The sequence below is a fragment of the Cyprinus carpio genome, chromosome B20 (genome assembly GCF_018340385.1).
Source record: "Cyprinus carpio isolate SPL01 chromosome B20, ASM1834038v1, whole genome shotgun sequence".
Lineage (NCBI taxonomy): Eukaryota > Metazoa > Chordata > Actinopteri > Cypriniformes > Cyprinidae > Cyprinus > Cyprinus carpio.
In genome coordinates, this window is record NC_056616.1 from 26,859,583 (window position 1) to 26,876,995 (window position 17,413).

Genomic DNA, 17,413 nt, shown 5'->3' on the forward strand with positions numbered 1-17,413 from the left:
GTTAACTTTAATATCTGACACATTCCATACATTCCAGACTTTTGATACATTCTAACGACAGCATTCTTGATCTGTTTAAACAAATACCTACAAGCAGGATCACAGAGCTGCCCAGAGCCACTGCCAGGCAAACGTCTGTGCCGTGTGAAACCAGTGAGTCACAGAGCGTGATAGTGGTTTGTCACATGCTCTTCTTCACACACCCGGCTGTCAGGTACCGAATAATGTATCACCTCTTACAGGAATCCCTCATTTGGAGAACAGAGAGGCCGACTCATTCGCACACGCACACACATACCGTGATGGATGCACAGTGCCAGGCATATGCGGAAGCTTTATGAGTAAGAAACTGAAAGAAGAGACGCACACCTCCGCGGTGTAAGCACCTCTCCTCACATCACCTCAGGGTCAGCGGAGACAGGCTGCAGCACGCCGACCGACCGAGAAGGATGGAGAGGTAGAAAGAGAGCAGGAGGGAGAGAAGCACAAGCGTGCATATGTGGAGAGGCAGACGCTCTGCATTCACGCCCCCCTCTGAAGCCTCATGACTCACGAGGGGTGAGCAGCAGCATCACACCCACCCCTTCCCTCTCCAGTGCCAGGAAGAGCCGGCGAACCACGCGTCTCCAGAAGAAGGAAAACAGAGGAAGGAAAAAAGTTGGCCCACACGACTCCAGTGATGTCACGAGCATGTGACCCTGCTTCTCCAGTGACAGTGTTCTGAGGGAAAGAAAAAAGATTTTTTAAAGGCTTGTGCCTCTTTGGGTTTGTGTGAAGGCTCCGCTCACCTCCTGAGCAACCACAGAACCGCAGAAAAGTTCGGCTCAGGATTTTTGCACGGCGGCACGTAAATGGTTAAGTGTCGCCGGTCAACTTCAGGATTGAGGACCGCACCAACCAGTAAGTACGCTTCGATCCTTTGCAGCGAGCTTGGCTCCGTGCTGTCCAATAAGGCGACAGATTTTTGCATTTTTTCCTAAACCAGAACTGGTCATTACTTGTGGTCATGAAAATAGTTGATACAAAAACGCATTTCTTTTGGATGTTTTTTCCTTTTTTGCATCTTCTCCTGGCACGCCGCACGCTTTCAACCTAAGAGGCGTCAAGGGTCACCGAAAACCGCAGAGAAACGAAATTTGGCCGACCATGGCATCCAACAGCCTCTTTAGTTCTGTGACCCCATGTCAGCAGAACTTCTTCTGGGGTAAGTGCCCAAGGTTTTCACCCTGTTTTTGACCATGCGGTACAGCGTATAATAAGGAACTGCGTTTTGAAAGGCAACAATCAAGTGTTGATGTTTACAAACATTCGGCTAGGCCAGCCGACGGAAAGCCTGACTGTGTGCAGGAACCGATGTAGGGAAGATCGGGTGCTGGAGTGTCATTTTCACTGTAATGCATGCTTTTTGGGATGTGCATCAAAATGCAGGGGTGTGAAATCTAATATAAAAGCAATTAAGTGAATGTTTGACATTGACTGTTAGGTTAGTGAGTGTGTACAAGCTGAAAGCCCAGAAGGGTTACAGTTGAGAAAGCCACGATAAAATCTTCAAAAGTTGAGAAATGTACTAGATATTCTTTGCACAATGTATTTAATTCAGAATACAGTGTGCACATCTTTTCTATGCATCTTTCTCAGACTATATATATATATATTTTATATATATTTTTTTTACTTTTTAAAATTCTTTTTAGAATTTAATGTTTGTTGACACCTCACCTTCTGAGCAGAAATACTATATGTACAGTATATGTGTATATATATATATATATATATATATATATATATATATATATGAATGTCTGAAATTTTATAAAACTAACTAACAGGCAAGCACAAATCCATACTGTCCATAAAAAATATGACTTTCTCATGTCATGAAGGAAAAGTAAGAGAGCCCATTCATTCTGAATGCATGGGTTTTGCCGAATCCTCCAAGAGGAATGTTGTAAAGCCGTTTTCAAGTCTGAAAGTCTGCTTTCCAAACACAGCTGTGCGAGGCCTGTTCCCTCAGCACGCGTGCTGTTCTCAGCTGTACACAAACCCGAGAGCCACTTGCAGCAATCAGTGCCTTCTATTAGCATGTTAACCTCCGACCCTCGGCATGCTCCCAGGGGTGAGAATGGGACGGGGAAAGCTTAGCGCCTGCTGTAGGGCAGCATGTCTTGATTGTGGTTTGTGCAGATACTGTATGTGCAGATGCATAGTAAAAGACCACCTGAGACCCTCACTTTGTTAAGTTTCTGTGTGGTTTTATTACGAGAGGTGCAGTAGATGCTTGGCTTAAATTCTCAATGATTTGCAATATTTTCTTTTTTTTATGCTCAGAGAGTTTTAAAATAGCCATGTTTTAATTTAAAGCATCATGTTATATTTGGTGGATAATTGCATTCTGGTTCCAGATCTGTTTAACCCTCATGATCTTTTTGGGATATCAGAGACAACCAGTCCTGTTTTATAGCTCAAAAAAAAAAAAAAAAATGTTCACCTTCATAACTTGCTTTATATGTCTTTCATGAAAGAATTTACTTCTATGTGTGTTTTTAAAGACTTCAGATATAAAAAACATGAGTAAATGTAAGAAAGTTATTTTATAGTATTTTTCTACAGTATGTTTTTAATGACGTCAATTTTTATTTATTTAATTCAAGTTGAGATGAGTTGATATTTAATTTAATGAGACTTTGTAATATTGAATTTAAACTTATTTTTATCTTACCTGCTTGATAGATTTCGATCAGGTCAGAGGAACATATTAGAAACATATGATGAAAATAAAAGGCTAATTTTAAAGTTCCTAATAGTAATTTAAACATATAGCATTTATTAAGGTCTCTGTAAAGTTTATATTGTGTGTTATACACATTTTGATCAGTTTGACTCAATGCATTCAACAGCTCCAGCATTATATTTAATTAATACATTTGATATATTTTAACTAATCTAAAATGAGATTATTTTAAACTTTTCATATTAGTGTGTGCTGATATCACGAACAGTAAAGAAGAAGGAGTCAGAAAAGCAACCAGACCCAAACAGACACATTATATTTCATTCAGGCTCCACTATTGAGAGATTTGGATTTAATTAAGTAGAAAACATTCTCTGTAACGGTGCCTAATGGCAGATGGGTGTGGAGTAATTGTCTACATGTGTGGCATGAGACAGACTCGCTAGGTTTCTCCAGGGCATATTTTGTTGCTCATTATCAAAACCGAGCTATACAGTATTGACAATTATCCCATGGTAGCAATTATCATTTAGCGAGAATGTAAGGGAGACATTTAAAAATAAAAAAGCTAAGACTGATGAAAGAAAAGAAGACGGTTTAGAGACTCTTAGGACTCAAAGTGCAAAGCATTCCAGAGAATCCAAGAATCCCAAATAATTTGGGAGCAACATCAGACAAGTATTAAAAGGCAGCTTCTGTTGCATGCGTCGTCTGCTCAGATCCCACTGCCCGCCATTATTCCAGATACATCTTAAAAGCAAACCAGACTTACTTTTTCCAAAGCACTGCCAGAGCAGGGAAGCCCTCTCATCAATAGGTAATTGAGGGGAAAATCTCTGACCATCTAAAAATATCATCAAAGCCATATTCATTTAGTGCTATCTAATTGTAGCTGGCGAGCAAACGTGTAATTTTAACAGCAATTTTTAGATATTGAATGGTCGTTTGGGTGGATTCTTGTATTAATAGTCAGGTAGAGCTTTGTGTCTAAATTACATCTTTTATGAAAGGACTTTGAGGTTACAATCTCCTTAATCACTGCTGATTAATTCTTTAACCAAAATAACATCAATTAAAAATCAGTAACAAATATAATTAAAATTATGAAAGTGAGGCTAGATCTATCTATCCATCCATCCATCCTATCCCATTTCTCAATAAATAATAACTTCTACCATGGGATAATTATACATACAATATGCTTCACAAGTACAGCCAGTCTTTCTTTTAATTGGTTTGTGCAGTTTGAACTGAAAAGTGAAAAAGAGAAAAGTCACATGACAGGAAGCAGTGCCTCAACATTGGCTGACAACCATATCAATGTTATAATTGCAGTCTATGTTCTTTTAATCTTTATGATTGACTCATTATATTGGCAGAATATTGCATATTAATGTTCTTTGATCATTTTTGAAATAAAAAAGCATTTAAAAATGTTTAAACTTTAGAACTGAGTTTTTAATGTGACTTGGTTTTATAAAAAAGATGTGAAAGTGATGGTTCACCCCAAAATGTTAATTCTGTCAATATTAACTCAATGTCGTTCCAAACCTGCATGACTTACTTTCTTCTTTGGAACATAAAGGAAGACATTTACATTTATTTTTATCTGTACAATGAAAGTCAATGGGGTCTGATGTTGTTTGGACACCAGCATTACTCAAAATGTTTTCTTTTATGTTTAAGTAAGTCATACAGGTTTGAAATGACTTGAGTGTGAGTAAATGACAACTGAATTTTCACCAAAATATTATAGCATTGGCTGCTTAGATAAATGGTGTTGATGAAAACATCAGATGCAAATGTAACATTAATTTCCATTTCAGAAGTCCAAACCACACTTTGGAACGATCCATATTATGAAATACACTACTGTATATAAATCAATTTGTATAGCACTTTTCATAATTTGACTTGACTTTACAACACCACTGAAATGATTGTATGTGTCCAAAACGTAAGATTCTCATGAGACAAATAGGTTAATAAATAATGAATTAGATAGATAAATAATAAATAACGTCTGTTAAATTTTGATTAACATGGGTGGGATGCATTATAGTGTCGGACACCAGCCTTTGATCTTCCAGATGAAGCTGGTACGAACTGATGAATGAGAAAAGGAAGAGGTAATTTGATTAATGCACTTAGTCATACAGCTGAAGAGCATGAAACCGATCTCTTTTGTCATGGTCTCAGCATATGCACAGACTGAGTGCCGGAAATGACAATAGCTGGACATATAGCGTCACGATGCAACAGGTACCATCTCTTAATTTGGGTCAATTACCATCCCACACACCCCCTTAAGCGTAGAGGTGTTAAATGGATCAGTTGCACACCTGAAGAGTAGTTTGTTGGCACTGGGACTCCAGCCCTGGCTGTGGACACCCACACAAGCCTAATGCTGTAATCTGAGTGGCCCAGTGACACGAACAGGAAGAAGTAAAAAAGGATCACCTTGCGCCTCAAAGCTGGCGCAGTAGTATGTCACAGGAGACAAACAGCCAGATCAGACACTACCCATCTGCTTTGGTGGAGGCCTTTGTGTCGTCTTCATCGCCCTCGTCTTGTTTCCTCCCACACGTTTAAACGCGATAGCTCAATCACACTCGGCACAAAAGGCCCCTATCTGTTGTAAAAACCCCCTCGAATCACTGACATGCCACCTGCGCTGTGTCCCGCACCGGACACAAAGGTTTCTGGGAGGCGTCCCCGCCTACAGCGGCCCACACACACTTTCACAAAGCCTGAAATGAAATATGCACGCGGCACAAAGCCCAGAGAGAGGGAAGGAGAGCGCACACCTTGGCACTGCGTTGGGTAATTGCCTTTGATGTTGCGTTAACAGTGTCCTGGGAAATCCACGCATGGGGCAGGGTTCTTCTTTTCAGCTCTCAATTCACTTTTACTCAACACATATATTCAGACGGGATAAAGAGAGAAAACCCTTTAAAGCCTTCAAATCAGCACTTTGAACTTCAGTCAAACAGGACAGGCGTTAAACTCCAGCATGTCCTCCTGAGTTTTATTTTAGATGCTCTTGAATGTTCTTTGAATAGTAAGAGTAAATATGCATGGGCAGCAAATACTAGGCACGTCAAAGCTGTAACATGTAATTACAGCACATTAGTTGATTTGTTGGTGGCGTGCATGTCTCTGTGTTGTTTTGATGTGTATGTGGGAAATGGAATGTCTGCTCTCTTAGGCGAGAGAATGGCAAAAACACTGATTTAACAAGAATCTTCCCAGAGGATTTAAAGCATATTGTAATGTTTTTTGTTTTGTTTTTTCACATCAGCTCTTTTCCAAAAGCTAGTGAGCTGCTGTCAACTGGCTACTAAGAGGGCATCCTAAGCATGGAACTTTACAAGTGGCTTATTTGTAATGAGTTTCTGTGATAGAAACTCATAGGATGCCATTCAAAAGTTTGGGGCCGGTTAGATTTTTTTTTATGTTTTTGAAAGAAGTCCCATATGCTCACCAAGGCTGCATTTATTTGATCAAAAATACAGTAAAAACTGTAATATTGTGAAAAATTATTACCATTTAAACGAACTGTTTTCTATTTGAATAGATTTTTAAATGTAATATATTCTTGTGATGCATAGCTGAATTTTCAGCATCATTACTCTTCAGTGTCACATGATTCTTCAGAAATCATTCTGATATGCTAATTTGCTGCTCAAGGAACATTTGTGTAGCAGTTGTGCTGCTTAATATTTTTCTGGAAAATTATTTTATGGGATTGGTCTCACTCTCACTCTCACACCAAATACAGTAACTTGCGGATATATTTTCTTGAAAAATGTTAATATTGCAAAAACAATTTGTGAACAGAGCAGCATGCAACATTTGGTAAAATGTTTCCATCGTAGAAAAAATTGTTTTGATGTCTTGGTGTTTTTATGCAAGATTTTTATGCAGTATCCCAAAATTTGCACACAAATATGTGGATGGAAACCCGGCTATTGTCTTAGTGACAACAGAAACTCTCTGTGAGAAAATGCACTTCAAAGAAAGAATGATGGGATTTAACTGACAGCAGAATACTCAGGCCAGTGTTTTTCTTCTTAATGTCATTTTTTTCTTTAGAAGAAAGGCAATATTGTCTGGGAAGATTATACTTGACGTACATAAATGCGCTTTCTTTAGTCATATTTTTTGGTCTGTCGTTCGTTATTTGCTAAAGTTTAAATTAATCACAACTTAAAAAGCAATAAACTGTGGGAACAGCGTATTTAAAGTGGTAATTGTTGTTATTACAAAAAAAAAATTAAAATAAGAAAGAAACTGTCAAAGAGTGTGAAAATATGAAGATCTCACCAAATATTGTAGCTTATAAAGATGCCTTTGATCTTATTGTTTGGCTCACTGGCACCATGTTGCTTTGCAATTTCACAATTTTCTTTTAATCACAATGAATTAAGAAACAAACGGCCGGAAGACCCTGTGTGGAAACAAAGCAGCCTGTTCTCATCTGTATTCAAATAGACCTTAAAACAATCCCACATATATGTGAACACGCTCTAGCCACATGTTCATACCAACCTACACTTGACCACCGGTATACACACTCAGCCCACATGCTGCCCATGACCTTCCCCTTCAGGGACAGTGGAATTTATCTCATTGGTAAACAGCAACCAAATGGCCAATGGGACACTCCTCAGGGCTTCAGAATTACAGTACGGTTAACCCAAGTCTAGGTGACGTGTCATCATGCTAAGTGTGTGCATTTCTTTTTGTGTTTGGGTCTATGTGGTATGGAAATGTGTTTCTGGCATAGGATTAAAAATATGTAAACTCTGACTAATTATCTCCCAAATCACAATTCTGACTTTTTTTCAGAATTGTGAGGTTTAACTAATTGCAAGCTTGTAAGTCACAAATTGTGAGATATAAACTTGCATTTTTAAAAGAAAAAAACTGAATTGTGACATAAAAAAGGTGCTGTGTGATAAGGTCATATTTACCTTTTTTATTCTGTGGCGAAAACATAAAACAGATTATACATCATTTTGAAAAAGTCCATTCCTACATTTTAACTCGCAACTTGCAAATTTATAACAAGCAATTTGTACATTTATAACTTGCAATTTCAACATATAAACTCACAATTCTGAGAAGAAAAATCGTAAATGTGAAATATAAATTCCCAATTGCAAGAAAAAGTGTTCTGAGATAAAAAAAAGTCACTGAGATAAAAAGTTACCTTTTTATTTTGACAAACAAAAAAAACAGAATTGTGAGATGTAAACTTAGAATTCTAAAAATAAAATAGGCAGAATTGAGAGATGTAAACTCATAATTGCTAGAAAAAAAATAAGAATTTTGAACTTATATCTTGTGATTCTGACATTGCATCTCACAGTTTTTTCCTCAGAATTGGGACCAAAAAAGTTTTTTTTTGTTTTTGTTTTTCAGGCTTAGACATTATTTAGAGTAGTGGTTCTCAACTGGTTTTATTTCAGAACCTAACGTGTAGGAAAGTATGTATTTCTCTTTTTTTCACAACATTTAGCTAATGTTATCAAATATGCAAAAAAAGAAAAAAGAAATAAAAAAAACTAACATACTAAATAGGAAAATTGACATTTGCATATCATTTGCATTTAGTGTTTTGTTTTTGCTGTTATCTCTATGTCTCCAAACCAATCAGAACAGACTTGCACATGTTGGGTTGAGAAGCATTGATTTATAGTTCCTCGAGGGGAAGTTCATAGGAGGCTACTGTTTTTAAAGTACAGAAAGTTTTCCCCGTATTCGGTTTTGTGTGATTTATTTCCATTCGATTGGTGAAATTGGTGTTTTATAAAGATCTGACAGTCTAGCCCTGAAGCCAGTTAGACAATAAACATGTATAATTAGTGTAATTGGATGGCCTCCGGGGTTTTTAATCAGCAAAGTAACTTATGTTGATTTAATTAGACTTAGATGTGTTGCACATTTAGATCAAGATCTTGATGTCTAGAGGAGATCTTCACAAGGATTATTACATCTTTCCCCCAGTCACAGTATCTTTATGGAGAAAAAAAAAGATTATTGGAGTAAGTTTTACTAGAAAGTTTTGTTATTTCATGATTTATTTATTAAATACCCTATATAAAATATAAAATGTTATCATTTTTTATTAATAATGCTAATAAAATTATCATTAGGTGTAGAGAATAAATACTGCATTTCAAAAAGTCACAATTTTGCATGCTGTAAGGCTTTTTAATTCAGACGTTTTATTGTTGTTTAACCCCTCTAGTTTAGGAGTTAAATAAAAAGAGGAACACAACGCAGTGAATTTGAGACATCTGAGATCCCTGCAGTTAAATGCCAAAGAGTCATTTTTGTTCAGTTCTGAAAATGTCTAGATTGCACTGGTATGTCGCAGGCAAACCACAGGCATATCTCTCCTAAAGTGCAGCGATTATCAATAATATAAATTCTCCCAATGGGATTCGGGAAGTCAGTCAAATGTTCCTTCAGGAACTGAATTTCTTCTGAGTTTGGTTCAACACCCTAAATTAGATATCATTTGGATTTCAAAATGTGGTGCGCATTTTGGCTGCTGCAGAAAAATTGCTCCAACTTTTGCATGAAGCAAAGACTTTTGCTTTTACTGTAGTTTCAGTGTAGCTGCATGAAAAGAGCTGCAAAAGTCATTAAACATTTCAATCTATTGGAACACGTTCACTTGTGTATCATATTCAGGGGTGCCTCGAGAATATCCGCATGTCATTTTTGTGCAGACAGAGAAATAATATTTTAGTGAAGCCATCAGTAAAACCAATCCCATAAAGCACTCTGAAATGGTCAATAAAGACGAAAAAGTATATATCGTTCAAATGTTTAGGGGCTTTTTTTTTTTGAGTGCCCATGGGTAATGAAAAGATCTTTTTTTGGTTTTGGGAGTCCCCAATAACAGGATGACATGCATGCAAGGTAAAAAAAAAAAAAACTCTTTCATTGTCTTATTATTTGCATTTATTTTTACCTTACTTGCTCAACGACTCCCAAACGATTCGCTCAGTGATTAATTTTTCCAAACTCCTCCTTTGTGTGAGGCTAATCTGCGGTGATTGGTCCGATTGGTCTCATTTTCATTTCATCATGAGCCTGTAATGCCTGATAAAGCGGCGTTTGTAAGCACAGTGCTGCTATGTGTACAGCCTTACTGGGGAAACAGCTACATATTTTTACCGCTCCAAAAGTGGCACCTAGTGGCAAAGAGTAAATTTGCATTTTCATTTGACCAATGTGACCAATATGCTTATGTTTCATGTTGACATCAACATTAAAACAGCTTTTAAAAACTAACTGTTTCAATGATTCAGAGTCTACTCTTTCTTTTGAGAGACAATAACTTTATACACGGTGAACTTTCAGTTTTAAAACTGGATGTTTTCATTCAATTAGAGATGTGTTACGCACCGCATGAAAGGTAATTTTCAAAAATCCATAATAGGGGCACTTTATTTTTAAATGAATACTTTTATTCAGCAAGGACACATTAAACTGATCCAAAGTGACACAAGAACTTTTTATCTTGCTGTGGATATAAAAAGAGATGTCTGCGTGTTGAGAACCTATTACTTTTTTGGCCATTTAAACACATTCAGTCAACTTCCAGTGCTGAGGATGAATATAATCTTTGCAGGCTGGAGTCGGTTTCCGAAAGAAAATATTCCCAAACCTTTAAGTCATTGCGGCAGCATCATTACCCTATACTTGCAGTAGCATTTTTTCTCAATTACCTCCCTGCTATCACATTTCGCTTGTTGCAGTAACCATGAGAGTCGGAGACTGGGAAGACTAAACTTTTTTTTTTTTTTTTACTTAGGTTTTTGGGTTGCGTTACCATTTTCCCTTAAGCACCGGGAACGACCAACTCTAGTTGAAATGTCTTGAAAGAATAGAAAGCTGGACAGGTTTGCTCCCCATGAGAATGATTTGATTTTGAGCAAACAATGGCAGCCTTATTTTTATGCAAAAGAAATATCAGACCAGTAGCCAAGCAAATCACCTGGTTCCACAGACATTTGACGTTCTGGAATAATTCATTTAATTCATTGCTGTGCACATATGGCCAGGTTATATTTTACCGCTTTCCTAAGGTTTACGTTCAAGAGAAAGCAACTCTTTGCAGCTGCTCTTTTTTTTTCCTTTCAGCCAGACTTTTTCTATTTTAAACACCTGAGCATGTGCCCTCCTGCATCCAAACAGCGAAATAAAGCCAGAGCTGTACAGCAGCGAGGTGATAGGTGATAGTTCCCCTTGCGAGTTGCTTTCTGGATACCTGCCTGTTTGGGTTGTCCTCCAGTTACTTAAACCATCAGTAGTCCATATTATACATCCAATAAATCATCCTCAATTTACTCCGGGATGAGGTGAAATCCCCCCACATAAATCTGCTATTAGTTTTACCTTACACAAAATAGAACTAACTGACTGTGGATACATGAGAACGGCGTAATAACTATAAATATTTTTCAACTAACCGGGCCGTTTCAGAGAGGAAGTAGAGCCGTGCAATCCACAGCGGAAGGGGAAAGTGTGAAGTGGAATTCTCAAGGTTAATCTGGTCCAAAATAAGCACGCTCTTGTACAGAAGTGATACCCGACCCTCGTCCAAGAGTGCCTGGTGTGAGGGTCTGCTATAGACTGATCCCTTGATTATACCTCAGACTCTGCTGAATAAATCACTAATCCACACTCGCTCAATTACACAGCAGATATCAGTTGGAAATGCAACCCCTAATCTATGCATGTAAAGGGAAGACCCCTTTTGTAGGGTGAATGTGAATGTATTGTGAGGTTTTGGATGATAAAACAATAGAAACTGTGCTCAAATGGCACTATTTTACCTGTTAAGCAATAATACTTTGAGTTTAATAAACAAGATGTTAGTATTGAGTAACTTGCATTACACAGTTAATTTTTATTTTATTTTATTTTTAAATGTATTCCAAGTAGAATTAACCACTGTGCCTGTCTGAGCAACACACAGTTATGGCATTGCTGAATGAACCAGTGTTTTGATTCATTCAGGGAATCGGTGAATGAACTATTGACCGTCTTTATGAGTGAACTGTTGAATCATTTGACCAACTGGTTCGTTCAAAACACTGGTTCATTCAGTAACATAATTAGTTACCATTTTTATTAATGAGCCAATGAATCATTCGATTCACTGATTTGTTCAAAACATTGATTCATTCAGAAACAAAACTAGTGACTGTCTTTATGAGTGAGCCAATGAATTAGGGCTGGACAATATATCGAACGATATGATCATGCGCATCTCGTCAGTAAAGCCGGTTCCATGATTAGCGGTAAATCCCCATCACCTGCTTTCAAATGGAGCTGCAGTTAATACACAGAGCCGTAGTTCACTGAGAAGCTACGCTATATCGAGTTCATTATCAAAGGCGATTCATCTTCAATAATGAACTCGATATAGCGTAGCTTCTCAGTGAACTACGGCTCTGTGTATTAACTGCAGCTCCATTTGAAAGCAGGTGATGGGAATTTACCGCTAATCAACCAACCCAAATTACACACAAACAGAGCAGTGAACACACACACACACCATTAACACACACCACACTGAATAATTCAATCATTCGATTCATTTACAACACTCATTCATTCAGTAGCAAAACTAGTGACAGTTTTTATGAGTGACCCATTGGATCATTGGATTGACCAATTTGTTCAAAACACTGATTCATTCAGGAGCACAACTAGTAAGCATCTTTATAAGTGAGCCGTTGAATCATTCAGTCAATCGATTAATTCAAGCTACTGATTCATTGAGTTTTAAAACTATAGAACATCTTTATGAGTAAGCCACTAAATCATTTGATCAACTGCTTCATTTAAAACACTGATTTATTCAGAAACAAAACTACTGACAGTCTTTGAGCAAACCATTAAATCATTCAGTGTTTTGAATGAATCTATTCAATGATTTGATGACTCATAAAGTGACAAAGACTATGTAAAAACTATGAAAAAGGCAGAAAGATTCACAAAAAAATAAAATAAAAAATCTGCTGGCGTCTCTAGACCAGTAAGCTTAGGGTCAGATTTACTAACAGGCGTTATCAAACTTATTTACAAACTTTTGGTGTTGAAATAGTACTGTCAGGATTTACTAAAGATGTGCAGTGAAGAATTAGCACAGAAAATGTGGTGTTTTTGTGCCTGATCTTATTGAATATGCATTTGTAGGAGCAAAATTTATGGGAGGAGAGTATTAAAATGAATCACATAATGAGATTTACTAAAGTTTGCGCTCGTCAAATTACTGGTATTTGCGCTATTATTTAACAACACCCCAAAAAACATGTCTTAAAGCAGGCGGTTATTTGTGCTGCTCTTGGTAGATTGGTCATTATGAAAATTATCTGGCTGCCTGTGTTCTTTAGTGTGCGCATTGTTAGTAAATCACCCGCAGAATTTTCCCCTCCCTCCGGTGCTTTTATGGAATTGCCCTCTAATGTTAATTTGCCATGTTTAGTGAATCTGGCCCTAAATATATGAAATACTTTTTTAAAAAATATAAATCTTTAATAAATGTATATTTTGTGATGTAAACTGTATCAATGATAGTGGGTATGTTTTTGTCGATATGTTCGTAACATGATTGGACAGCTTACTTTTGCTATGGTTACCTCATTATGCAAAGAAGTTTGCAAGCAGTAGGTAAAAATATATATAACTCAGTTCATATATAAATGCTATTTATCATTTCCTTTATATTTATAAAAAATATATATATATATATATTTCTATCCACTGCCAAATGCTGGTTATAAAGTAGCCTCGTCAAAATATTAGTGACACTTTTTCAACGCACACAATTCATGCGGGGCAAGTGAACTGATACAGAACTAGTCGCACACTAACACAGTACTTGAAGTCAAGAAAACGATAAATTTCCAAACCATCACCATGGCGACGGCCCTCCATCTCCTATACTTGACTTCAATGTTAAGGGTATTTTAATGGGAGCCTTTGTCACATATTACCAGTCTTTTTATTCCCCTTTTCCCCCTCACAAGCCGCAAAAGTTCCTTTTCTGTTCCTATTTTTATGTACAAGTGATCTCAATTAAGGACCTCCATGAAGGCTAGAGGCGGCAGACAGTCATGCCAATGAGAGCAAAAAGGAAATTGTCTTTGTAGCCTGCCACCACCACCACCCCCCCAAAACCAGCCCCCACATCTCCATCACCACCACCACCACAGGCCCCCCACTCCACTTTCCATAACGAACGCAGCACGCTTCCAAAAAACCATCGTGTTCCTGAAATTTGTGACCATAACATGGGTCCAATTTGCTCTCCGAGCCAGTTCTTGTGCCTCTCTGGCAACCCAAAGTCCTGAAGGTCTCGTCTGCAGTGATGATGTCACTAACCAGTCAATGACAAAATGGCAATTATGGGCTCAGATTAAATCTGGGGGTTGAAAGGATGTTGAGAAGGTCTTCCTGATGAGGTAAGGCTATGAATTCTGCGTACGAATCATCACAATCCCGCTCGCTCGTGCGCATGTTCTCCTGAAGCGTGCCAAGGATGGAAAGTAACTATTTAAAATTGGAAGCCTCCATAGCCCCATCAAATTGCTCCCCACATAAAGCCATAATTAAGTGTCTCAAAAAATGCACCACTGTGAAATGGAGCCCTGATCCAGGGACTTAAGTGGCTGTACTTTTCCTCTCAACCGTCGAAAGAATGCGGGACGAGAAAGAAGCGGAGAAAAACACTCATGTAGCACGTTACATAATCCCAGGGCTGTATGCATCTGAATTGGAGTCATTTGGATATCATTAAAGCCCTGGAGCTCAGTGTCTCTTCGTGTTTACATTACCAGTCAACAATGGTTTCTTTGTCCCGTGTCATCACTTATAATTCGCCGTGAGGGGGGAAAAGTGTTGCTGGCTCATTTTTTTGCGCGACTACTTGTCTGGTTGTGTTGTAACTGGCCTTTTTCAATACACTGGCAGTTTTTGACAAGCTCTCCACACTGGATTACGCTGTCAACCTCGTTAGGAGCTCGGCCTATCACGCCATCAGCAGATAAGGGTTTGGTTACGTTCGGCTTATCACATCATCAGCGTTTGAGCTGGTTGGAATCCAGCACGAGTGTCTGGTGACAAACCGCTCAGAATAGCGCATGGTAATCCAGGGTTCTTGTTTGGTGGACGGCTTCTAACCCCTCATCTTTGTAGCACATCATAGCCAGCTGTGTGGGCTCCTCTTGGCTCATTAGGAGATCAAACGAGATGCCCAAAAAGAAGTGGGCAGAGCTCTCGAGGCACAGTGAGCCACTCGAATCACATGCGTTCGCTGCTCCATGCTGATATTGCTGGCAGATGGCGGCCATACTGTACCGGCAAAGTGGATTCAGATGTGACAAATCCCCTTTGATATCTCATTGTGCATATGATTTAACACGCCTCTCTGTTTGGACATGTCGACAGTCACTTTATTTCTCTTATTAAATTTTATTTGCATCACAGATAGCCGCGAATCTCGCGTGCATCTGATTGAGCAGAAGAATCTGTGAGGAATTATTAGCATAAATCATCTCTTTTCGCATTAGGTTTATTTTATTGTCCAAACAAATCAGTGATTGAGCAAAATCAGGAGAAACTGTTGGAATAGCACACATGGTCTTTTTAATATCGTTGTAACTCTGATTTATCTTTTTATGAATTGGAAATTGATCTTTAATAACATTGGCCAATCTTGAACACATTTTCGGTTCTCGGGGCAAATGGAGATGGAATGTAATTCAATCGCAACTTGTATAACTCAAACTATTTTTTCTCTCTCCTAACAATGTGCCAGATGCATGTCAGTGCTTCCTGAAGCTTTTTCTATCCCTCCCACATACAAAATACTCAAAACTTACCCATGAGACCACCACCACCCCCACTCATGCCACCCTGCAAGACTTTCATACAATATATGTGAGCAATACCAAGCTACTTTAGCCTGTTTTTCAGTTGAAGTTATGAATCTGTATTCCTGAACAAGCAGTTATTGTTATTTTGTTAGTTCTGCAGTTGCTTTTGTTTGATTTGATTGTTTTTCATTGCGAAAATGGCAAATATCTAATGGTGTCAGTTGTGAATATCATGCTTTTACTTTGTTCTTTCACATTTTCACTTCTCTGTTCTTCAAGAACATGTTTAATGCTTATGCTTTTCCCTGCTACTGAAATGTTGAGATATATGTTAAAGCTGAAGTTGGTCCCAGATCAAACATTTGGCACAATTTTGATTGACTGTTGTCACTGATTAAACAAGTTTCTTGCATGGTTCCGCCAAGAATAATTAGACGCTTTGTTTATATCCTATTTGGTTTATTGGCTGTGTCTGTGCTCCCATCAAAATTATGGTCCTATTATTCGGATCATTTTTTAAATGTGTGAAACATATTGCAACACTTATGACTTGGGTTAATCACTATCCGTGAGTCTGTTGAGTCAGAGGGAAAGATTGCCATCTACAGTATCACTGAGAGATGTAGAGTTAGCGTTATTAAATGACACGTGCTTTAGTTGCACTGCCAGTACATTGAAGGCAGTGTATGGATACTCTGTTCAGAGAGTCAAAAGAAACTTTGCACGAAGAGTATTAAAACAGCAGCCTGTTTACTCAGTGCTTTATGGGGTAGAGGTGTGCGTAGTATAACATGATTCTGAAAATATTCTGTCATTATGGCTCACTCAAATTATCCCAGCATGTTGCTCTGTGAGTCACACTTTCTCAGACAGAGATATGAGCAGTTTTCAGTTAAACTCCACTTACGTTTCTTCAAATGAAAGACATTCCATATAAGAGGGTATTTTTTCATATAAATTGTTGGGAAAGTTTTACATGTATTCTTTCTGTAATAAATCTAATAGATAAATCTAATAAATCTAAAAATATATATATTTTAAAATATTGTTGTAAAAATCATATAATATTAATGTGACACCTTACCCCTTATAGTGTGACAACATATCCCCAGCTTTTGAAAAAATAAAATTAAAAAAATCTTGTTCTATAATAGTGAAATGTTCAAATGTTCTTTTTTGTAGTCAACACTTTAAGGTAAAGTATGTGCCTGTACAGAAATGTATGTAGAAATATTAAAATGTGTATTTTCGCATTTATCTGCATTTGAAAATTTTTGTATTCGAAACCACACACACACACACACACACAATATTGTGTAGTTCACGTTGTAATTACTGTGTGGTTTAATATCTGTGCATGCATATTCCATTGCCATTGTGCATAGAGAAAAGTGCCTAGACTAATTTAATAATGTCCTTTCTGTGACCGATTTCAAGGAAAACTTAAAAATGATATATTTTCTCATAATGCAGTAATTTAATCTATTCAGGACCACAATAGGCAATTTATCCTGTTTCCATTCATATATTATAAGTGATAACAGCCATGCAGTTTTAAACGTTCACAGGCAAAGTTAAAGACTAAAGATGTAAATGCCCACTGTACTGTAACTGCAGGATGACTTTAGTTCACGTGTTTGAGTGGCATCAGTGTATTGACTGCATGATGCTGGAACTATATGAACCACAAAAAAAGAGAAATCCCTGTCTTCAAAGAGCAAACACATTGGAAGCAACAAACATTTCGCCTCCTGCGATCTTTTCATCCTTTAAA

At 37.6% G+C, this 17,413-nt stretch overlaps 1 protein-coding gene across 1 annotated transcript in view; it reads left to right on the plus strand.

The window, feature by feature from the left end:
- The first annotated feature begins 222 nt into the window (after nucleotides 1-222).
- Nucleotides 223-17,413, plus strand: part of LOC109113629 (runt-related transcription factor 2-like) — a 44,595-nt gene continuing 27,404 nt past the window's right edge. The window contains exons 1-2 of the mRNA XM_042746841.1: nucleotides 223-900; nucleotides 1,098-1,204. Of these exons, the coding sequence (XP_042602775.1) occupies nucleotides 1,147-1,204 (58 nt within the window). The 5' untranslated portion in view covers nucleotides 223-900; nucleotides 1,098-1,146. The remainder of the gene's footprint in view (nucleotides 901-1,097; nucleotides 1,205-17,413) is intronic.